This window comes from Taurulus bubalis, assembly GCF_910589615.1.
Source record: "Taurulus bubalis genome assembly, chromosome: 3".
Classification (NCBI taxonomy): Eukaryota; Metazoa; Chordata; class Actinopteri; order Perciformes; family Cottidae; genus Taurulus; species Taurulus bubalis.
The window spans coordinates 28,873,332-28,896,562 of NC_136591.1; the positions used below are offsets into that span (position 1 = coordinate 28,873,332).

A 23,231-nucleotide genomic window follows, 5' to 3' on the forward strand; every position below is an offset into this window, starting at 1 on the left:
CACTACATACTGTACGTACTGTGGCCCATTACTTTTGATTGGTTGTACCAGTTTTGTACAAACTAAGATAATACAATAATTATCCACAGCCAAACTTCAAAGCAAAAGTCACTTCTCAATGATTGTGTGTTCAAAATGTGTGTATGTTTATTGATCTTTATGATGTTTTTATGATTTTATGATGAGGCCTATTCATATATTTGATCGTAACCTGTATGTTTATTGCTTTTTATGATGTTTTTGTTATAACCATTTCTTTCCTTTAGTGATGGCTTGTTATATCTGGCCACAGGGACTACGGTTGAAATTTAGCCTTAGCTATGACTGACACATTTACCCCTGGGTTGATTGATGTGTACGGTCCCTGTTCAAATAAATAAAAAATTAAATGAAATGAAAACTTATTATATATATATATATATATATATATATATATATATATATATACATATATATATATATATGTATACATATATATATGTATACATATATATATATATATATATACTTAGTATTTAGAAGCTTTATTCTCCCTTAACAAGAGCTGTGAATGCCTTAGCATAACCATAAACTACGTTTAGTTAGTTTGATTAGTTAGTTTGATCAAAGGAGACACTTTGAATGACTTTTTAAAAGAATCCATGTTAAAAATCATTCAGGTTATTGGTGATTGATTTTCTTTTGTATAACTCCACAAATTAAGAAAGAGTCTCGATGGTGGATTGAGATGTGTTGTATCTGTGTGCAGTTACTTTATGAACATGCTGTATACCGAGGCTCCAGTTTCTTCTTTTAACTGCAAGAAGGACATTGACCTGCAGTCTCTCGGGTCACGGCAAGAGAAATTATCAAAGTGTTATCGCTTAGTGGCTGAACTTAAATCTTAATGTACTTAAATCTTAATGTACATATCTGCTTCTGCTTCTACGATTCTGCATCACATTTTACTTCGGCTCTACTAGACGAGAACATTGATCTTATTGTTTGTCTTCAAAACACTTAGGGACATTGATCCAGAGTGTTCTCCCTCTCTCTCAACACCAGTCTGCCTCATTGTCTTAATCTTCTCCTCCATCCCAAACCTAGTTTACTGTGCCCATGGAGCTTGGTTTCTAATGGGGCATTATTAGCAGGGCCACTGGTCAGGAAAGACATTTGATCCTCACTGTAAACCTCCAATGCTCTGTCACAAGCCCCGAGCTAAAGAGGACATTGAATACACCACCCTGTTACATTTCATTGCAAACAGTCCACCTCTAATGTGGACAGCAATAAGTAGCCACACTTTTATATTGACAACTATATATTTCCAAAATTGAATAATTTAAGGAAAGTATTTCATAAGCCAAAGGATCATTCATTTTTTAAGAAAATAAATATATTATTGATGGTAATAAGAGCATATGCGGAGGACAAAAACATTGTCTCGGACCAATCGGTAACTAATAGTACCAATGTCAGTTTACAGAACACACTGGATCTTTGTGGACATTAAGTTATTAAACGTTAACCAACAGTTATTCAAACTTTCACTTTATTCTGCATAATATAAAGGAAACAAAAAGTGCAACATGAAGCCAACTTTAAATTCAAGTTCATCTAGCTTAGTCTTAATATTGTTTTCCAATAGAGGGTCACAAGAAAATATATGGTGTGGAGGATCTTACCTCAAATAAAAAAGTTAAGAATCACCACACCTTCCCAAACCAATCATGTTCACACATGCCTAAATGTGGCCATGTAGCCCTACAATCAGGTCAGAATTTGAATTAGTAATGAACTATTTCTAACACTGTGGTTTATGACCACACACTTCAGTTTCACTTTGTGTCATGTGCATTTTTTAGCATGCTAATAAGCTAGCTGATGAACATTGGAAACATTGTAAAATATTAGCATGTTAGCGTTTACCTCAAAGCCCTGCTGTGATTAAATATAACCCACAGAGGGTAATAAGTATCTAGAGACAGAGAGATAATGACTACATCTTAGGGGCTCTTAAAGCAGCAACATCAGTGGATGTTCCTCTTGCTCTTGGCTCAAGGAGCATGTTACTGAGCGAGCAAGCTTCTCCAGCTAGTTTTTGCTGTAAAAGTAAATGAGAGCTGGCAAGGTTTGATAGGTCAGTAATGAAGTGGGAGACGGGGACATTTTGTCCTCCATGAGCTCAGAGCCATATGCCTTGCATCTCATCTCTTGAGGGCGCCAGGCTACACTTCCCTCGACTGAGCAGCACACTCTTTAAATGTCTGAGTTATGTCTCCACGCCAGTCTGAAGACGAGTTCAGCTTCACGGCCCTTAATCTGACAATTATTATGGAACCGTTACAGCATACTGAATTAGACCTATGAATATTTAGTATTTGGAGTTATTTTATGGTCGTGAATCTTGCTCGGTAGGACAGATGTTGGTGTAAAGACAGCATTTTAAGCAAGTGAGTACTTAGTCAAAGTAAAACTGAATCCCCCCCCAAAACACTTCAGCCAAGTTTATGTCTTAATTTATACCGACAACAATTAAATTGCTATTTATCTACACACAACCATGTGTGCAAAGGAACTATTCAGCAAAATACTGAACCACTGCCTCCACCTGCTGGATCAACAAAGTATGGCATCCATAAAATACAAATAAAAGACATTTCTCTGAACAGTAGAGATTTTAATAAACTTTTCAATTCACAAGTCTTATTGCAGCTGACATGATTAGTTTTTACATTACCAAAAATCATTGCAACAAATGCAGTATCATAAATATATGGCCATCTCATATATATTTTTTTGTACATATTCATTTCAAAAGGTCCCTTAGTTGTACAAAATAAGTGTGCAACCAACCTAAAAATCTGAGGGAAATTCTGCAAAACCCCCCACAATAGTTTCCCAAGAAAAAAGATAAATACTAGCTTTTACTCTCTTATTTAAAAGGGCTGATACTGATAAGTGAAAGATAGCTTTGATCTTAATGATTTGGTGCTCAACAGGCATTCTGATTATCTTATGAAATATCATATAACCATTAAGTCCACGCCATGAAAATGTATAATATTTTGACATTAAATTCAATTAAATAATGGATATAAAAAGGCAATATTGGCAAAAGCAGAAGCATACGGGATAAGTGCATTTACAAAAAAATAAACTTCCTCTCTGAATATTTAAAAGATACAAAATGTGTGAAGATGTGGAGTGTGACTGGCTGGTTGGTGGATAACGGTCTCAGTCAGAGTCAGCAGGTGACGATTACCAGGAAGACTTGAAAAACACTGCCTTTGACATCTTTTTTTCCATCCCTCCCTCTCTGATTCGACCTCCACTCTACCCATCAATCCATCTTCTCATTGGTGTCTCTTCTCTCCTGATTTTTGTCTCTCAGTGCCAGTCTTCATCCTTGTCATCCTCTCCCTCAGACGAGTCTTCCTGGCTGCTGACCTCCGCCTCCTCCGTCACTCCGTTATCATCCCCTCCTTGATTATCTGCCACCGCCGCCGCTTCTGCTGCCGCCACCTTCTTGGCCCGAGCTTCAGCTGCTGCCTGCTCTTCCTCTTCTTTCTGCCGCAGCGCTGCCGCCTTCTTCTCCTGCTCCGCATGACTCTTCATGTGGGCACTCCGACTCTTGACCTTATAAAACACCCTATAGGAAATGGAAGGACATTACACAACGGGAACAGTTTGTAATGATGCACTATAATCTGATTACAGCGTCTACTAAACTGTACTGCAGCGAGGTACACTGAATTTAAAAACACATGTAAGCAAAGTTTACATTTCACAACGCAATTTCCCCATTTTATTTCATAATGCCACTTTTCATCACTGTTTTTACCTGTCGAAACAAAGAGGGCAGAATATTTCTCAACTCCATATCAGATTTTGTCTGCATTTCTTCATATGCTTAATTACATCATACGTCCTATTTTATCTATTGATACAAAAATGGGTTTGAAGATAAACACGATGGGGTGAACCACATGAGCTACTGTAACGGCAACCGACATACTGACGAGTCACCGCAGCTGCAAATCTCACAACCTGGGTTACTGAAAAAGTGAAAAATCGAGACATCGTATCGCAGTCCAAGTTATAAACAAAGACAAATCTCTGTTGGTTCTGACGTACCTGCCACATTTCTTGCACGGAAATACTGCGTCAGGATCCGGCGGGGGCTTCGGTGGTGCTTTGCCCTTCTTTGCTGCCGGCTCGGCTGGAGGCCTGTGAGGTGCTGACGGGTGGAGGACCTCCATGTTCACAGGGTCCGGCTCTTTCATCACCGGCATTGTTCCTGCCTGGAGCACCAAGAATAAGTCATGTTAGTTTTGCTTTTTTTATTAAACACGATTGTGATAATAGAAAATGTGGTCTGAGGTGTAGATAGACAGATACTAGAATATGGAGGGGAACACTGACATAGTCGTGAGCCTGTAGTGACTGAGCAACCCTCGCCTGATGGCTGCTCTCATAAGAAACATTCCTCTTATCGTCATCCGTCGCTCCGTGAATATATTTTGACCGCTGTGAACTCTGCAACGATTCACAACAGAAAAATAAAGTCATGCAAACAATATGTGGAACATTAACTTTACCACATGTGGCTGTGGTACATCTAAAGCCACGCTACCTTAACGTCCACCACAGCCTCTGTGTGCTTCTCCAGAGGTGAATCTGGAGGGCCGAAGGTTAAAATCCCATTGCGACCGATCTTCACCTGTTTCTTGTATGTGTAGTAAAACTCCACACACTGAGCCACAGTCTTGGTCTGCACCTTAAAAACATAAAAGTAAAAACACATGCAGAATTTAATATAATGAATTTACCTTTTTCATGCATCTTACAATTAATTAAGTCAATATTATTACACAATTTGAATAATAACAAAATTCAGATGAGTGCCAGGCTCTGCCTCATGCCAGTGGTAGTGTTGCTGTTAATGTTTCTACGAAAGGAAGACCATATTTCACATAACTCTAGTTACTTCCTTTTACAGAGAGGATGTAGTGCGTTTAGTCTAATTTTTGTCTTTTTTGCACAATTGTAACTCATTACATTTTTAACACTGTTAGTAAAGGACATTTTCCATGGCCTCATATTGTAAAATGTTGACACAGGAGCATAAATGTCTGGAAATCTATATTTTGACAGTTTGTTTAAATCAATTATACCAATGCATCATAGATAATGTGCAAATTATTTATTTGTGTTGTAATGCGACACAGAGCACATTTAATCCCATCTAAATGTGTTTTAGATTGATTTAAATTGATTCATAATTGTGAAATTAACCAGCGTACCAATTTCTGCACCATAAAGAAGTCCTTCCTGTAGGCAGAGATCCCCTTATTGAAGTAGCACTTCTCTTCTGCAGTCCAGCAATCGGAGCCTGAGAGTGAATCAGACATATTTAATGTAATCTTACAAGAAAATGAGGAAACATTTAAAAAAGTGGTTAGGAAACAAGAGACAGAAGGAGGAAGATGAAGAGACCAAGGCAGTCAAAGTATTTATCAAAAGGATTTCCACAAAACAGCTTTTATTTTACGGTCCTGTCGATGCTCACCTGAGTAGTGATAACTTGCTAGGTGATGGCCTTTAGGGAAAAGTGGATCCTGAAGCATCAAACGTGTCAGCGTTTCCTTAAAATCAACATGAATAATCAGTGAACAATCCGTTCTTTAACAAGCTCATTTCACATACATTTTACAGTACCACGTATGACGTTTCAGTGAAAACAAAGCCATTGTGAAGTTGTCCTGCTGCTAACTGAATGGCAGATAATTGAGTGACTATTTCTTATGACTCACTATACTCACAAGGAAGTCACCTCCACATTCATGTAAACAGTGTAACACCAGCTCCTGGTTGGTTCCTCCACCCCTCAGCACACTGCAACAAGCCATGTTCATCAAATCCTCCACTACAAGAAAAGAAAAAAAAAAAGGGAAAATTATGATTTCAAATGATAAGAATTAGAGCGGATGTGAAGGTAGTGGAAATCCCACACAAAGAAAACAATAATAGCTGTCAGTGGATGACTGATGTCAGATACTGACTGCTCTCTTGTTCACCATGTTTGATGTGAGAGTCCTCCATAGGGAGCCAAACCGGGTCCGCCTTGTGCTGGTCAAACTGGGAGGAAGGATGATCCTGTAACTCGGGGATTTCTGCCTGGTACCTCTGACCGATGTTGATACGTCTGAACGCGTAAAAAAAAAGAGTTCTGGTGATGCATTCATGATAAATAAGTTGGTTTTTTTGGGGCCAGATTTTGAAAACCTGTTTCGGTGACTGTACTTACGGCTCAATGCTAGCAGGTGTGGCATCAGTCATCAAGGGCAGAACAGGAGGTGTGATATCTGAACTTGCTGAAACTACAAAAATAAATCTCAGTTTCACACGTTATCGGAGAAGGCCACACGAGTAGACTTTGTCTCGGGGTCACACTTATAGAAGCAACAACTGAGACTTACTGGAGCGCAACAGACTGCGCGTCGTAGATTTGGGCGTAGGCGGGGGCGGCAGGATTTGGTTGCTTACAGCAATGTTGGTCAGGAAGGCGGAGAAGTAGAGCCCAGAGCCCTCGCGCACAGGAGACAGGATGGGTGGAGGCGTATACGGGGGCAGGGTGAGGGGGTTGTCCGGCATGCGGACAGGAGAGCGCAGGTTGCTCTGGTAGGAAGTGATGCTGGAGTAGAGGGATGGAGGGATGAAGGTGGATGGTTTGTGCGGAGGGATGATGAGAGGCTCTGGACGAGGTCGGCGCTTAAATTTGGATTTTCCATCCTCGTCCATCCCTGGATCGCTTTCCCCATCCTAGAACAGAAGAATGAGGGTTTGATCAGACCTTTAAAAAGTTGTTGTTTTTCTGCTGTTACGGAGCATGATGTACTTGTAGGTGCATTTGCTGTAACTTACTTCCCCAATTATAAATGAATGTCAGTTAAAGTTCTGTCCACTTGTTTAACAGTGGATCAGTAATAAATATCGCACGGATAAATGACACCCGTGTTAGATGAAGAATTGCAGGTGACAAACTGCAAGGTTACCTATTTAACCGAGCTCCATCGTTATCAGATTGGGCTGCAAATATTGTTCATTGGCATTTTTATTAAAGCAACTTCAGTTTGTTTGCTCTGTGAACTGATCAATCAGCCGTTCTTCTGATGAATTTCTGGCAAAGAAGCCGCTCATGAAGTGTTTGCTGGCACCAAATAAACCAGGACTTGAAGGCGCATGGATTTTTCCCACATCCGATTGGACCAAAGCATCACCTGCTGGGCTGTCATTGGTCTGATTTTCAAAAAGGACGTACATGGGGAATGTCTCTAAAACATTGTCACATCTTAATAACTATGACATAGGTAGGACATTGTGTACTCGCTGAGTGAGGCTTCACTGTGAAACTACACACCCGGTTTAAAAAAAAACAACAAAAAAAACTGTTTGGCTTAATGAGCCACACAATCCTCTAAACCACAAACATGTCAAATTGGTTCCAGTGGAGGTTTTCAGGGCTCAAAAGGCAGACTTCTGTGAGGCTACTTGTCCTCGTGAGAAATTCACCACAGCCCTGCATCTCAAGGAGTCTCGAGGTAGTAATGTAAAGGGTCCCGAGACCGAATAAACATCGAGAACCATGCCTTGTATTGCCGGCTGTTGTCTGTTTTCATATTGAACCCTAAGGCATGAGATTGGTATCAAACTCCTCAGCTGACTATGGGCAAGAAGACTTTCTTTAAGCGTAAACATGCATACACTGTGATCAGTAAAGAGTAGGGCTATCTCCTCTGAGACTACGGTTTCTTTCGTCAAGTTTGTGAACACATCTCTGGTAAACACAAGATTTATAATGAGTGCTTTTGTCAACGTCTTAATTAGTCAACAAAGCAATGCCATCTCCTTACAGTACCGACCTGACCAAAACTCCGGTCGTTTCTGAGTGATCGGCGACGAGCCACAATGACAGACGGTTTGCGATCGGATTGTCCTGTAGGCCGCTCGCCCTGACCGAGGCGTCCCTGAGGATCTGTTTGGCTCCTGTGAACTGGCACCGAAACCGGGATAACCAGAGGCACCATGGAGGCCGGTCTGCCTGAAGAACCGTCCTCCTGCTGAGGCACCAAAGCAAAGAGGCGGGTAGATAAGGGGAGGGTAAAAAGAGAAGTGATTAAAAAAAATAAGCAGGGAAAATGGAAGAGATTAGTGTAATTAATTAATTAATTTATATATATATATATATATATATATATATATATATATATATATATATATATATATATATATATATATAGTGTGTCTCATTTTCAAATAATCTACCTAATTAATTAATTGTCTTCCTGAATAAAATATATATGTTGTATTTCTAATAAATTATATTAGGGTTGCAATTTTACATTTGTATTATAAATGAATATATACAAACATATATATTAAATCAGTTAGTCTGTGAAAAGTAAATAAAATGAAAAATGGCCATCACACAAACCACTAGACAATTATAAATGCCTAGTTACCACAATATTTTCAGTTTAAAATTACATAGAATAAAAAAAGCAGCAAAATCTAACATTTAAGATGTTTGAACCAGTGAAAATGTGGCTTTTCCATAGTACTCGGAGCTGTGCATACAACTCCCTGTTTTTTCTGGTGTCAGTGAAACGTAGAAACCAGTTTTTAGATACATAACAAAAGGTACTGGAGACAACGCACTTGAATCTCATGCTCTAAACCCAGAAATGTGCTGATTGTGAACCATAATACACCCACACTGGGTTGTGAACCACAATATTAAACCAGTTTGTTGCATGTTGGGAATTAAAGGAGTGTAGGCTGAGAGCACAGCCCCTCCCTAGCTCTGCTGAAGGATTGGGAAGGAGGCAAAGGAATGTGGAGGTGTGCAGACATGCAGCTGCTGAAACTGATGTTCAGCATGCGCACTCTGCACGAAAACCCAAGCACAAGCCATTCAACACCTGAGGGTTGAGTACTAGACATCGCTGTGCGAAAAAAACTGACGAAAACTGAGTTTAATTAGTTTGTTTAACGAAACTGCTCAACCGAAAATGAAGAAGTCGGTTTCAGTGGGTGTGCCACTGTGATTGTGCCATTATAAATCCTGAATAACCGCATGGAGTGTATCATCTTTCTTGCGCCAATAAGTAAATCCGAAAAGTAGGCATCTTCAATAATTGCTGTTTTTCAGGTTGCACCAGTATCTGTGTCTAGCGCATGACACTGTCTTGTATGGTATGACTGGACACACTGGTTAAACAGCCTGCTATAGCTGGGGCTCAACAGCTGTGGGAATCAAATAAGCAGACCGAAGAACATTATTTTGGAAGCTATAGGGAAGTTCTGCATAGAGACAAGCTTCTTCCTCTTTGTGCAGCTGCTGCCAACTTTGCCAGATATTTGCTCTTACATGCATTATCTACACTGGGCCTAAAACAAGTATTTTAAATGTCCATTTTGCAATAAAAAAATCCCCATAAACAAATAATAACGAAAGTGGAAAGATTATGAGTGATTTTAACCTTGGCCATTTGAGCAGGTAGGGACTCCATTTCTGATGCCTTCTGGGCCAAAGTCTCCAAGTTGATCTCCTTAGATGCCCTCCTTCTCCGACGAATGACCCCTCCTGTTGTCACGTCCCCTCCTTTCCCAGCCGCAGTGCCTGTCACTCCATTCTGAGATGGTGGAGGATCTTTGGACGCTTGAGACCAGATGTTTGTCGAAGGTGGTCCCAATGGGGACTGTCCATCTCTGGAGAGGCGACGTGAACGCCGAAGGGCAGCCTGTGCATCTGAAGGCTCTTCAGCATTTGAGGAGAGCATCTCGGGGCATGGGTCGGGAAAGGGAGATGCGTCACAGGTTTGAGCCGCTGGTTCCCGCTGCAGCTCCACTGACTGAGCATCCTCCTTCTTAAGAGTGATGATAGGTGGCCCGAGATCAGGAGGCTGAGAAGTCACAATGTTTTGGGTCTGTTGCTGTTTTGGTTGCAGCTGTGGCTGTGTTGCTTCTTGCTGTGGCATATTTTGTTGTTGCACTTGCTGCTGCTGTTGCATTTGCTGCATTTGTTGCTGTCGCTCCTGTATCTGTTGCTTGTGATACTGTTGCTGCATTTGCTGCATTTGTTGCTGTTGCATTTGATGCTGTTGGATTTGGTGCTGCTGTTGCTGCAAATGTTGCCGCTGTTGCAACTGAAGTTGATGCTGCTGCTGCAACTGGTGTTGCTGTTGATGCTGCTGCTGGTGATGGTGATGCATTTGTTGCTGCTGCTGCTGCATCTGGTGTAGCAGCTGCTGTTGAGTTTTAGGCTGCTCGCCATATGCCAGACCAGGCATTCCCTTGTTGCCTGGAAAAACAGAGTAATAACCTGATGAAAACTGTTGCTTGCTGTTGCTTGCCCTAAATGTTGCCTGGAAGGGTTGCAGCATGGACCCCTGCAAAGTGTGAGAAGGTGCAGGGGGCTGACCCTGAAGCTCCACGCCTTTGTGAGCGTTTTGATACGCCTGCAGCTGAGCCTGATGCATTGCAGCCGCAGCGGCGTGTTGCTCCCACTCGAGCCCCCTCCCCTGAGTTTGAGCCGGGGTGGCATCTCTGTAAACTTCAACCGGTCCTGGCAGTTGATTTTCTCCCCCCATTAGCGGAGCTACACCCTCATGGACTCCTTTGTGGAACGCCATTTGGCCCCTGACATTCACTCCTCTCATATAGGGGCCAAAGTTCTGCCCCCAGGCTTGAGCAGGAGCTTCCTGAGACCAGCCAGGGGCCTGTACAGAGTCCTGGTGCATCCACTTGACTGGAGAACCCTGTTGATAGTGTGGTAGACTTTGAGGCCCTTTCTCTGGGTTGTAAACACCAGAACTACTAGCAGAGTCACTGTGGCTTGACTCTAAAGCCGGAGGTCCCATACCATAATAAACCTCCCCTGAATGCTGCACGGGCTCTTTCATGGCTGCAGCCCGATGCTTGCTGCTCTTGTCAGTATTAACTTGAGATGGAAGACTCATAGTAATATAAAAAGGTAATGTTGGAGTCAGAACTCTCAATCTTGATCTCTGAGCGTGCAAAAATGTTGCCGCCGCTGTAGTGTGCTTTCAATGCCTGTGGTTGAGCAATTATTTGTTCAATTGTGTTTAGAGGTATTTGGGAGGAAATACAAATCCCAAAGGAAAGTGCAGGGTGTGGGGAGCATGCAACCTCCTTCCAGAATCAAATCTGAGGTTTGCTGTCCTTTCTTCTCATCCTCTTTATGGAGCCGGACCTTGTGAGAGAAAGGAGTTGTTAGACACTTTCTTTTTGCTCTGACGACAAGCACTCACATTTTTTCAGTCGCCTTTCACTCGTATGCAGCAAAGAGGAAATTGAGGCCTACACGAGCAAGTCGCTCAGTCAGTAAAGTGAAAATCACTCAGAGTGCGTCTGTTGATGCAAAGCGCTGGAGGAACAAAACCTATATGTCGACGTTTACATCCAAGTGCATGCGGACAGGACGTTAGACGCTGAAGAAGTTTCGAAACTGCGGCCAGCAAGCGACAAGGAGGCGCTTACTGTGTAGCTGCCATTTGGCATAACAAGAAATACAGGAAACGAAGGGGCTCGTGCAATCACCCGAGCGATAGCCAGTGATGTTATGTTAAAACTCAGCAATAAGGAAGCGTCTGAAGAGCCAAGTACTGTTAGGCAATACAGCGGAATAGTGAGCATTAGTTAAAAACACAGTGTAGGTTGTATCGGCTACCTTATCAATGGTGCACGGAACTCTCCATGGCCAGCTCCATGGAGTCACTTTGGTTCCGATCAAAGTCGACTGCATGCAGCTCCATGAAGGGGTTGTGCGCAGCAAATGTCATAACTCGGACAACTTTCCCTCGAGTTTCACAGCGCACAATATGGCGAGCAGGCGTGTTTACAATCCCACGAACACATAATCCAGAGTCACGACGCTGCTGGAGAGGCTCGTTGGCGCTGTAGTTGCAATGCTGCACACTGTATCCGTAAAACCGTGCACCTCGGGGAGAAGAAAAAAAATGTCCACAACTTTCTCCCCCGCAATCAAGCGAGTCAACCACGCATGAGACGGCAAAAGCGTGGAAACGGTGCCCTGCCTCGGCCTGTGCTGGTATTTCCGCTGATTTTAACACGTTGCTGACGAGCCTCGCGACTTCAACCGGCGTGTTTCGGTTTATCCAGGAGACGTGAAGCGCTGCGAAACTACGCAAACATGCAGAAAGTTGTGCACCCCCAAGAACGCACCCCGCCTCACCCCAAAACAGCGCAACTCACATCCTGTTATCCAATCCGATCGTCTGGCCACGCCCATCGCTGTATCCGTGTACGTTTGTTTTGTTGTCAGGGCTGCCCGGAAAAGCGGAGTCTCAACTCGTCCCACGGAAACAGTTTGTTGTGGTTTTTAAACACGATCGGGTACGTGTGTCTATAATGGTCATTATGGCCATGAGGATTATACTTTTTAAAAATGTAACTATATTGTACATGTAAATTACTTTTAGAGAGATTCCCATTCAAATATCTCAGCAAATTATTCAACAATATATATAAATATATATATACGTTTCCGCACTAAATATTGTTTAATAATTTGTACATATGTATATATCCGTTTAAAAATACTTTTTATAATAGCTTTGATTTACATTACATATATTTCCATGTAAAAATTATGTTTATAATAATTATAATATGTTTATAATATATATATATATGATGATGCATCCATATGCACCTATGTATATATCCGTACTGTGTGTGTGTGTGTGTGTGTGTGTGTGTGTGTGTGTGTGTGTGTGTGTGTGTGTGTGTGTATATATATATATATATATATATATATATATATATATATATATATATATATATATATATATATATATATATATAAAGTGTTGACCAGGCTGGAATGGCAAACATCTATCAAAACTATTCTATTTTAAGTCTTTGTCACAGCTGTGTCCATGAGGCCAGACAGATTTGTGCCTGCTTTCTTTCTGGATACAATTTCAAGGCATCGCTGCAGGAGGAAAGTGTCATGTCAGGATCACATCGCTGCCTCATTAGACTGCGACCTCCAACGGGCCCTGGGGTGGCTTGTATCTCCATGTGAAGCGACACATCAGGTCTGGAGCTATTACGAGATAATTAAGCTGGAATGTATGTTTGTGCCTATTTGATTGGCCAGTGCAGCACATTATGACTTTGCCAGATGACTTTGCAGTTTGTTGCAAAAAAAGTTGAGCCGAGTTCAACCGTTTTTCCTGCTCCCATGTTCCATTCAATTAGCATGGGGCAGCAATTATTTTCATACAGTGCTATTATGTGAACAAGGCCTCAATACGAATTGTTGTCAAACTTCTTTAAAGAATTTGAATTAACTTCATGCCAATGTTTAGAGGTGTACATTATTGGTTTTCTCTGTGAACTAAAAAATGGTGTGTGTACTTGAAAGTAATAACTCCATCTTATGCTTTATATTATAACCCTACTCCAGGACAATTCAAGGATTTTACTCCTATACATGTATTTGATGCTTTTAGTTTATTTGCATATTTAGATTAAATACATTCTGATGTATTATTATGAAGACAACACTTTATTGATTTCACAAGCTGATTGTAGTTACATGAATTCACCTTGCAGCTGCAACATTAAAGTAATGTACATATGGATGCATCACTAATTATAACTTAATAATACACATTATCTTGGAGTTCGCCATTCTAAGTAGGCCTATTTTGAGTATATTTTTATGCCAATACTTTTTAACTGCATGATTTTATACACTGTAGTATTGTCACTTTTTGAGGACTCTTTCCACCACTGTTGTCCAGTGGCGATGTTGAGACACGGGGCTGAGGGCTTATCAATATTTGATCAGCATCAGCAGAAATCCCCGCAACGCCCTTGCTACTTTGATATATGGTATATTATATATATAAAATAACACCTGATCAGTTTGGGCGGTGCCGATGCGGCGCTCCTTCCTCTGTCCCGTGAGCGGTTTGAACCACATTCACGTTGGCTGTGCTTCGTGTTGCATGCAGTGGTTCTCCAGCACGCTCTCAGTGTCTCAGGGATGCAGGAGTTTTTTTTATTTTTTTTATGGAGTTTGCGGCTCAATCAGGAGACTAGAGCTGTGACGTCAGCAGCGCCGCCGCCAGGCAGAGCATCGGGCATCACTCCTCACCCGTTAGCAGGCTAGCTGGCTAACTCAAGCTAACGTCAGCTATGGTCCATCACCATTACTGTCTCGTTTCTGAAAATAAACAACTACTCGGAATGGCCTCGCCTATCGACAACAGACTGGGAGCATGGGGACTGTTTGCATTTTAACTTGGACCGCAATGGCGCCACGCAGAGAGGTACGAGGTCGAGAGAGGGTCGGTTATCTCCAGGATGCTAACTAGCCTGTTTACTGGACCACCGCCGCCGCATTGAGATTAGCCTCCTAAAGGTCGGGTTATAGCCGTTTGTGACCAGGGATTGCTGCTGGTTGTGTTTTGTCAGAGTACCGCGACGCTAACTGCCTGTCTTTTCGTGGCCATCTGGCATTTTGTGAGCGTCTCGTATGATTGTTTCAGACGTGAGATGTGCGGCTCGCTCACCTATGTGGCCGTTTAAAAGGCATTCTGCTCGTGTTTCTGTCACAATAACACGTTACAAGTGACGCCTCGTCTCTCTGTCTCGTGCACGCCCAGGAGCAATGCAGAGTGCAGCGATTTTTTTTTTTTACCAAAGAGGAAAAAAATGGACCTGAATCTTAAAAAATCTGTTCCCTTGTTTCCAGTGAGGGGCTTGCGTCACTGATGCCAGGTGCAGGCTGTAGCTGAGAGCACTCAGGATGAGTGGGGCTGGAGAGCACACTGACATCCTGTCAGTGGCAGACGTGGTCAGAGACAGATGGAAAGTGGTAAGAGAAATCAGAAAATCAAGTTTTAAAATAACAAACAGATGGCCCAAATGAAGAGCATTGATTTTCTCCATCAACACACTTTGGACTGACGACGACTATTCCCTTCTTTTCAGACGAGGAAGATAGGAGGAGGCGGGTTTGGGGAGATCTACGAGGTTTTGGATCAGTTGAGCCAGGCCACTGTCGCCTTAAAGGTGGAGTCTGCTCAACAACCCAAACAGGTGCTGAAGATGGAGGTGGCTGTCCTGAAGAAGCTTCAGGGTGAGTGACGCTATCCCCTTGTCAGCGACAGAGTTACAGACTTTTCCTGGAGAATGGCTTAGCACAAATTCCCCCAAGAACACATTAGCTAAGGTGGTAACACCAAAGATCATTACACATTGTGTCAATTCTGTTAGTAGATGAGGTGTGTCCCAGTTTATTTCCTGTTGCACTGCAAGAAAATAATAATATCAGCTGACAGGAAGTAAACATGGACACAAGTTGACTAGCTATTCATCTCGGTTGAAACGGTTCATATTTCTTTAACAGGCAAAGACCACGTCTGTCGCTTTGTGGGCTGTGGCCGAAATGATCGCTTCAACTACGTAGTGATGGAACTCCAGGTAGGACTTTTACCAGTCAATGTTGGTCAAGTATTTAGTTTGTTGCTGTAACCTGATCACGAGATGCTGAACACCGATACTGTCTTAAGGGAAGGAATCTGGCAGATTTGCGTCGAACCATGGCCCGCGGCATCTTTTCCGTTTCCACAACTTTGAGACTTGGCAAGCAGATTTTAGAGGCCATTGAAAGCATCCACTCTGTAGGATTCCTGCACCGAGACATTAAACCTGTAAGTTGACCTGAAACTCTTGATGGTTAGTAAATACATTGTTGTATGGCAGTCAGTTTAACTGAAACATGCTTGTCTTTTTCCATGTTGTTAAAATTCTAGTCTAACTTTGCGATGGGAAGACTAGCCAGTACCTGCAGATGCTGCTATATGCTTGATTTTGGCTTGGCCCGGCAGTTTACCAACTCCAGCCAAGAAGTCCGTCCAGTAAGTACTCTGTCTCAACTTCCTTGAAGAAATGTTTTGGCTTTTTGAATCAAAGGTCCCACGAGTTACTCATTGTCGGAGAAAAGCTTACTCTGGCATGTATGTTCACACAGAAAAAAAGAATGTTCCAAAATAAAGAATAATTAGATATACTGTAGGATTTAACTTACTCTTGACAGCACTAGGGAGTCATCCTGGTGGTAGGATATATAGAAGCACAGAGTAAAAGGCTCACAATTAACTCATTTCACACCATATGTTAATTTAATTCATGTGACAACTTTCACATGGCTGCTGTGTGACCTTATGTGACATCCGTGTATGACCTTCCCAAAAAGGTTTACATGCCCGGACTGGGAGATGTCTTTTAAGACTAAACAGTAATCCAGTTGCCTTCAACGCAGTGTTTATAAATACTTTAGCATGTTTTTTAGTACCAATACACTTGGTGAAAAGGACAAACATTGTGTTATTTGTTGTTTTCCATAATATCTTTTATTATATTATTGATCTTGATTCTCTTCCAGCCTCGTCCTGTGGCCGGCTTCAGAGGAACTGTGCGATATGCTTCAATCAATGCTCATAAAAATAAGGTGAGCATGGACCAAACACATATACGCTATTAACATTTATTTTGCCCTTGAAATTGCTCACATTTGTGTCTTCTAATTTGTAGGAAATGGGTCGTCATGACGACTTGTGGTCCCTCTTCTACATGCTGGTTGAATTCATGGTTGGCCAGCTGCCCTGGAGGAAAATCAAAGACAAAGTTTGTGCCTCTATGTATTAGACAGTGTCGATCTGTAATTCACATAAAGTGTATCCTTTCAGTATCTTATTGTCTCCCTCTCTGCTCTCAGGAACAAGTAGGAAATCTGAAAGACACATATGACCATCGACTCATGCTTAAGCACCTTCCCTCAGAGTTTACTGCTTTTCTGGATCACATCTTGATCTTGGACTACTTCACGAAGCCAGACTATCAGGTTGGCCATCCTTTGGTTGGCATATTTTGCACACACTGTTTGTCTGTCAAATGCTGATGCCTGTGGTTTCTCTGACAGCTCCTGATGTCAGTATTTGAAAATGCTATGAAGAGCCACAACGTGCTGGAGAATGACCCTTATGACTGGGAGAAATGTGATTCGGAGGATATGCTGACCATCACTGCCGCAACCACCACTCAGCAGCTCACTCGCCTCACACCGGCTTACTTGGGGTATTTGAATCTCAAGAAAGCTCTATCACTATTGAAATATAGCCATTTATTCTATTAATTGTTTCATGTTGTTGTAGCTACTGAAACTTCCTTCACACTCTGTTGGATATGTGATCAAATATATAGCTGCAGCTTTTTTTTAGACTTGAATTCTGCACAGTCGGAGATCCCTTCGAAAACCGTTGCTCTAAATTGTGCTGTGGAATGAGCTGCAGGGTGACCTTCCCTCTCCTCCACAGCATGGCCAATGCTTCAGTGCTGCCAGGTGAGCTGCAGAGGGAGAACACTGAGGACGTCTTGCAAGGGGAGCGCCTCAGCGATGCTGACAACTGCCCCCCCATCCCCACACCCACCACCGCCCCTGGTGGAGATGTATGGGAAGAGATGGACCGCAACCGCAACCATAAACATGTCCAGCCGATGATCAGGAAGGTCAGGGCAATGTGGTTTACGTACATACTAAGTAGAGTGTTCTTACCTACTGCTGAAATAGTACTCTTATGTAACTGATTTTCTTCCTGTGCATTGAGATGCGTAGTTTATCTGCACTGCAGTGCCATGTCATGCACAAAACTCTCCCCAAGACTACATTGACTCTGCCTTGAGATATGATAGTTATAATAACGACCCTGCCAACCTCTATTACTACATCTACTCCCCCTGGGCTTGTATAGAAACCGACTGCCTGCCTTCCCATATAAAGAAATGGATGTCATGCTGCAGCTTCTTTCTGGGGATACAAATGCAATATTTATGTTTTTGAGCCACCTTGTCAATCATTCTTCTCAGGTGGTGAGTGAAGATGAACACAGTCAGAACCAGGGGAACCAAAGCCCCAACACCGGATCCATGCAGAGTTCTCCTAGACGGGTGCGATCAGAGACGATGTTCCTGGAGCGTGCTGCGCCACTACTCCGGAGGATGAGACACAGTCAGAGCTTAGCGTTTGAAAAGAGGCTTGCACCCGAACCCAAGCCCACCATTGAACGATTCCTTGAGGCCTAGTCAGTACTGAATACACATCAAATGACAAAATATACAATTGTAAGAGTTCAAATTTGTTTATTTTTGGGAAACCATAACACTTCAAATATCTTGTTTCAGCTTGGGCAAACAGCGTCCTGTCCTTTCGCAAGTCGGGGAGAAATCCATTCCTGAGAGGGTACATGGGCAGCAGTCTTCCTGCAAAGAGGAACACTCTGGCACAGGAACCCCTGACCAAGAAGAGGGCGCAGCAAGTAGTGGCTTTGTGGCCGTGAACCTCAGTCCTGTGCCCCAAGAGGGAGACTCTCAGGAGTGGGTGATGCTGGAGCTAGAGCAAGGCAGCGGTTCTGGAGCCACCAAGCCATCAGGTGAAGCCCTGCATGAGGACAAGCCTGGGACACGCACGCCTGCTGAGACTGAAAACCAGCCCTCCGAGCCACAGGAACAGTCCACGATGGTGCCGAGCAGTCCTGTTCTGTCACAGATGTCCATGCCTGGCACGTGGCTACTGGGCCACAGGAGACTGCCGGGGATGCTGGGACAAATGCCCTCTGTGATTATGGGAAGATCCCAGATGGACCAGGTAGGGGGCATTTATTTTTGCATGGATTAAAGTACCATTGTGAAATTTAACTAATGCAATTAGTTGTATACAGTTAACAAAACAAATGCAAATCAAGCTCTATTATTCTGGAGCTTTTGACCATTTTACAGGGTCTTAATCAAGTTTTTCTTTAGCTGTATAGAAAACACAGGAATATACGGTATACAGAGACACTCAATTTAAAAACACTGAGTCTCAAATTAATATAAACTATGTAGTCTATGATGAATTTAAAATATACAGTATATAAAAAAATGTAACTCATATGTTGTGTGGACCATAACTAAGAAATGTTTACAATACACACTTGTGTGAAAAGATGTCATTGACGTATGAAGAGGCTGTGAGTACAACAGTATACTATGAGAAGTTTGGGTATGGTAGATAATTCCAATAGTAACACTATTTGTGTATGAGCTATACACTGAACTGCTATAAATACGTAATGCAACGAAAGTTGCTCCTTTACGCTGATATCTGGTGTGTGTACAAGGTTAGCATAACGGCTAACTATGGTTAGCATCCTTGGAATAGTGCTGGAACACAGGCCAAGTCTGAATAAGTTGGGGTTTTCCCAGTTCTTCCCATTCTGCCGACATAGTTGTTTATGGAAATGTAGATGTCATGATTCTGAGCAACTCTACAACTCTGAAATACTTAGAACTTGTGTATGTTATTTGATTATTTAGATGTGCTCTCGTAAATGTATTTTTTGTTGTTTTATTTTTGTTTACAAAGTTTTTGATTAAAAAAATACGTTTCAAATATTTGTGTGAAACCTTTTCCAGGTCACACCCTCTAACGATCCTTAAAATCTTCTCAGTCTTCCAGCTGTGCCCTCCAGTCCCCTGTACATGAGAGGAGCGACGCAATACCACTCGAGGCACCATCTGATAAATCTGAAAAACTCCCAGAGGGAATCTTAAAAGATGGAGGGAGGTTGGACTTAGATCCATTGCCAAGCTCAGCCAAAGGCTACACTGCTCATTTGACAAACGACAGAGACCCAGAGAGTGATTCTGGTCTGCCTGATCGCTCCTCGGAGCCGAATCAGCAGCCTCAAGCTGACACAGCAGGAGGTGCTCTGGAGAACACCGTCACCGTCTCCTCCTCTCCACCCCCAGCTCTGCTCAGGAGAAGAGACTCTCCCTCATCCCCAAGGTTGAGTCGAATCCCAGTACGAGACCCAAACAACCCCCTGGACTCTCCGAGCAGGGACCTCAACCTGGAGAGGCGTCACCGCTGGAGCAGTCCGGTCCCTGGCTCCCCCACCCACTCACCCTCTCCATCTCTGTCCTGTGACAACCTGCCTTGCGCTTTACTGAGAGACCGGCTCCTCTCAGAGCGAGGCTCCAGGTCTGACTGTGTAGGAGAAGACCCTCTGTCTCTGTCCTCCTCATCAGGTAGTAAAAGTAAGATCCCACGTCCTGTGAGTGCCACCTTTGTACCCGAGTTACTCACGAGCAGGTTTCTGCCTCGACCACCACCTGGGAAACCACCCATCCGCCCGTGTGTGGACAACAGGTATGATGCTGTAAAGGTGTTATCAAATGATCCACATTACCAGTTAATTTGTCATTTGTATTAGGTGGCAAATATTTAAAGCTATAGTCCTTTGGATTACAGCTCTGATCAGGCAGCAACTTTGGGGTTCTGAAAAGTGAAGCCAATGCAGAAATGCCTTAAGTTTGCATTCTCTCTAACAGCTCTTGGTCGCAAAAAGAAGTCAAACTGTATAGAAGTGTATGAGAAAATTACTGTTTTGTGTTGATTTTAATGCTTTTAATGTTAATAAGCAGCAGAAGGAAATGTTCAGTTTGCCTTTGCAGTGGCTTAGCACGCTTTTATACGGTGTTAGAAGAGTGAACTGTAAACAGTCAGACTGTTCTCACTGAGATATAATTGCAAATGCTGCATTGTTTCCTGTGAATCCATTATGCAATTAGAATCTAGTGCAGGACTGGCAGACTCAACCAATAACAATGAAAACTACAAGAATGCAAATATATTAAATGCCAATTGCTGAAAAAATGCTTGGAAAAAGAAGTGGGCTTTCATAGAACTTTTCAGCATTCTTACTTTAATTTCTCTTCAAAGAGACATTTGAGGAAGAGGAATCATACAGCAGGCATTGCAATTATATTGTCCTGTGTTCTTTTCTCCAGAAGACGGCGGTTGAGAGTGCGTGCCAGCAGCACTAGTGACGCAGACTTTCTGGCCAGTCTGACTCAGCTGATGCAGGACCGAAGCGGGATGCTCTTCAGCCCTCCTCCTCGCCCTCGAAGCTCCTCCTCCTCTCTGCAGCGCTCACTTAGCTCCTCCCCTTCCCGCCATGAGCTCCGGGAGGTCGGGGCTCTGCAGGGACGCAGTCGCTCTCCATCCAGCTTCTCCGGCTCCCCTCCTCCTCGGCAGGCTCACCCACAGGACAGGTCTGGAGGGCCGGGTCAGTGGGGCCACAGCTCCAGGGGGAGTGGTCTGATCCACGAGGGGAAAGGCTCCGGCAAAGTGAGTCGATGACTGTATTTGGCACACAAGTGACTGATCCGGATGTAGCGAGAGATTGTTTCACATTCAGTCGCTGATAGCATGTGTAAATACGGTATTTACTCAAGGGAATGTACTGTATGTAATGTAAAATGTATAAATTGTATTTATTTATTTATTTATTTGTTGGATGTGTCTCTCAAAATACTTGACAATGTGGCTTGATACCTGCAGTTGAAACAAAAAGGGTTGAGAAAACCTGAAGATTGCCAACTTTTACCTCTCATTTCACTCCTCTTAAATCTCCATAAAGGCCTAATATGAGACCAAAAAGATAATGTTTAATACTCGAGGGATGTAAAAATGATGCTTATTGTAGATATGTACCATGAGGAGAATATTGAACACTAATATAAACCATGTACTCACATTAAGAACACTTAACAGTAAATAACACAAGCGGTATACAAACATCGGCATTCATGTACAGAACCAGGACATGTTGCCCCAAGTTGACCTCACTCCTGTAAAACAGCTAGATTAATTATCGTATGTGATAATGAATTGCTCATTTGGCATATCACAGTGTAGTAATGTGTTTTTATTTTGCTAGAAAATATGTCATGCAAACGGCATCCGCATATTAGAATGTACATGTTAAGTGCACTCATACTTAAGTATTGTAAAAGTGCATGGGTATCAATGCTAATTCTTTTTTATTTTTATTCATTTGTACAATCCGCTAAGACATTGTATTTTTATTGAACTGCTTCTGATCATAATACATCATAATGTAGACCAGCATCGATGTGCAATTTTATTTCTTCCATCAAGTAAATGGTAAGGGAAGAAAACTGACAAGAGTGGAACCTGTTCATGTCTGATTGTTGCATTTGATTTCATCACGGTTCAAAATATATATATTAAAATAAGTAGATTTCAATAAATGCCAGATCTCAAAAAAATATTTATTCCTGGTTACACCATAGACTGTTTGCGTTGTGAATAAAGGGTCAGTGCAACTAAAGTTTCTCAGTACTTCGAACCTGGAGTGTAATGATGTCTGTCTCTGATATTTAACCTTGATACAATTGAATGGAATTTGTTTTGTGGCACCAATAGAACCAGTGCCCCAGTTAGTCTGGATAATCCACAGATTAATTTTATTAGAACTAGATTTCACGGATAAACGGTCCCAAGCTTTGCAGCACTGATCATCGGTGATGAGATAAATGGGAAAAGCCAGACAGACATTTAAGTCTTGACTAAACATGCTCAAATGATAAGGTAATGTTTTTTTGCTGAAGTTAAACTCAAGTCCCATCGACGCAGACTGCAGCATGTGCCCCCTCCCCCGAGAACAATCACATGTCAGATTCTGTCGAAACAGCTGTTTTAGACAGACGTCCCTGTGAGCACAAGAGAAACTGCTGACGAGGTGGTGACTGAATGGTGGGAGTCCCAGATGACAACAGTGACATGAAGTCTCCATCGGTTGTGCTTACTTTTTAAATTTAACAGCAGTAATTGACATGGAGTTACAGAATGCGTAGACGAAGACAGATTGCAACTCAAAACTGATTAACTAAACTCCTGTACGTAATAAAGTTGATCACATACAAGATGTGCAGTATGGCAGATGCAGGTTGGTTATGAATCTAAACATGACTTGTGTAGCAGTTGAATCTCAAATAACAAGCAACTTAATTAAAAAATAAATCTCTTTCTGGAACTTGGGAGTTTGACCAGCTGTCAAGAAAATGTTTAAATTTCAATTATTTTATTTTTTCTGAACACTTAAATGGGGCTTCCAGTCTAGCTTACAAATGTATGTTCAACAGTTAATTCTTGACCTTGTGAGTTTTTTTTTTAATTTTTTGTCAAATGCTATTTTCAATGTTAGGAATGAAGTTTTAATCTCAAGCACCTTCACAAATAAATTCAGAACTATGAAGACTGTGGATCATCACTGTGC

At 42.3% G+C, this 23,231-nt stretch overlaps 2 protein-coding genes across 3 annotated transcripts; one reads left to right on the forward strand and one right to left on the reverse strand.

Moving 5' to 3' along the window:
- Nucleotides 1-2,653: 2,653 nt before the first annotated feature.
- mideasa (mitotic deacetylase associated SANT domain protein a) lies at nucleotides 2,654-11,006 on the reverse strand (the record flags this gene model as incomplete). Of its 2 annotated transcripts, none has more annotated exons than XM_079215641.1 (12): nucleotides 2,654-3,634; nucleotides 4,120-4,286; nucleotides 4,408-4,521; nucleotides 4,619-4,762; nucleotides 5,289-5,377; nucleotides 5,555-5,630; nucleotides 5,808-5,911; nucleotides 6,063-6,190; nucleotides 6,293-6,365; nucleotides 6,465-6,807; nucleotides 7,908-8,102; nucleotides 9,528-11,006. In XM_079215641.1, 12 exons carry the CDS (start codon nucleotides 11,004-11,006, stop codon nucleotides 3,373-3,375), a joined length of 3,174 nt encoding a protein of 1,057 aa, XP_079071767.1. In that variant the 3' UTR covers nucleotides 2,654-3,372. The 2 variants fall into 2 exon arrangements, with proteins under 2 accessions (XP_079071767.1, XP_079071766.1); XM_079215640.1 differs by having other exon boundaries at nucleotides 7,908-8,105.
- A 3,845-nt stretch (nucleotides 11,007-14,851) lies between these two features.
- Nucleotides 14,852-23,174, forward strand: ttbk2b (tau tubulin kinase 2b; the record flags this gene model as incomplete). The annotated part of the gene is made up of 14 exons (XM_079215477.1): nucleotides 14,852-14,920; nucleotides 15,037-15,184; nucleotides 15,455-15,528; nucleotides 15,618-15,758; nucleotides 15,861-15,965; nucleotides 16,493-16,558; nucleotides 16,642-16,734; nucleotides 16,826-16,951; nucleotides 17,030-17,184; nucleotides 17,424-17,616; nucleotides 17,974-18,188; nucleotides 18,289-18,751; nucleotides 19,596-20,296; nucleotides 20,938-23,174. The coding sequence occupies 14 exons, from the start codon at nucleotides 14,852-14,854 to the stop codon at nucleotides 21,287-21,289; spliced, it is 2,901 nt and encodes a 966-aa protein (XP_079071603.1). The 3' UTR covers nucleotides 21,290-23,174.
- Nucleotides 23,175-23,231: the final 57 nt, after the last annotated feature.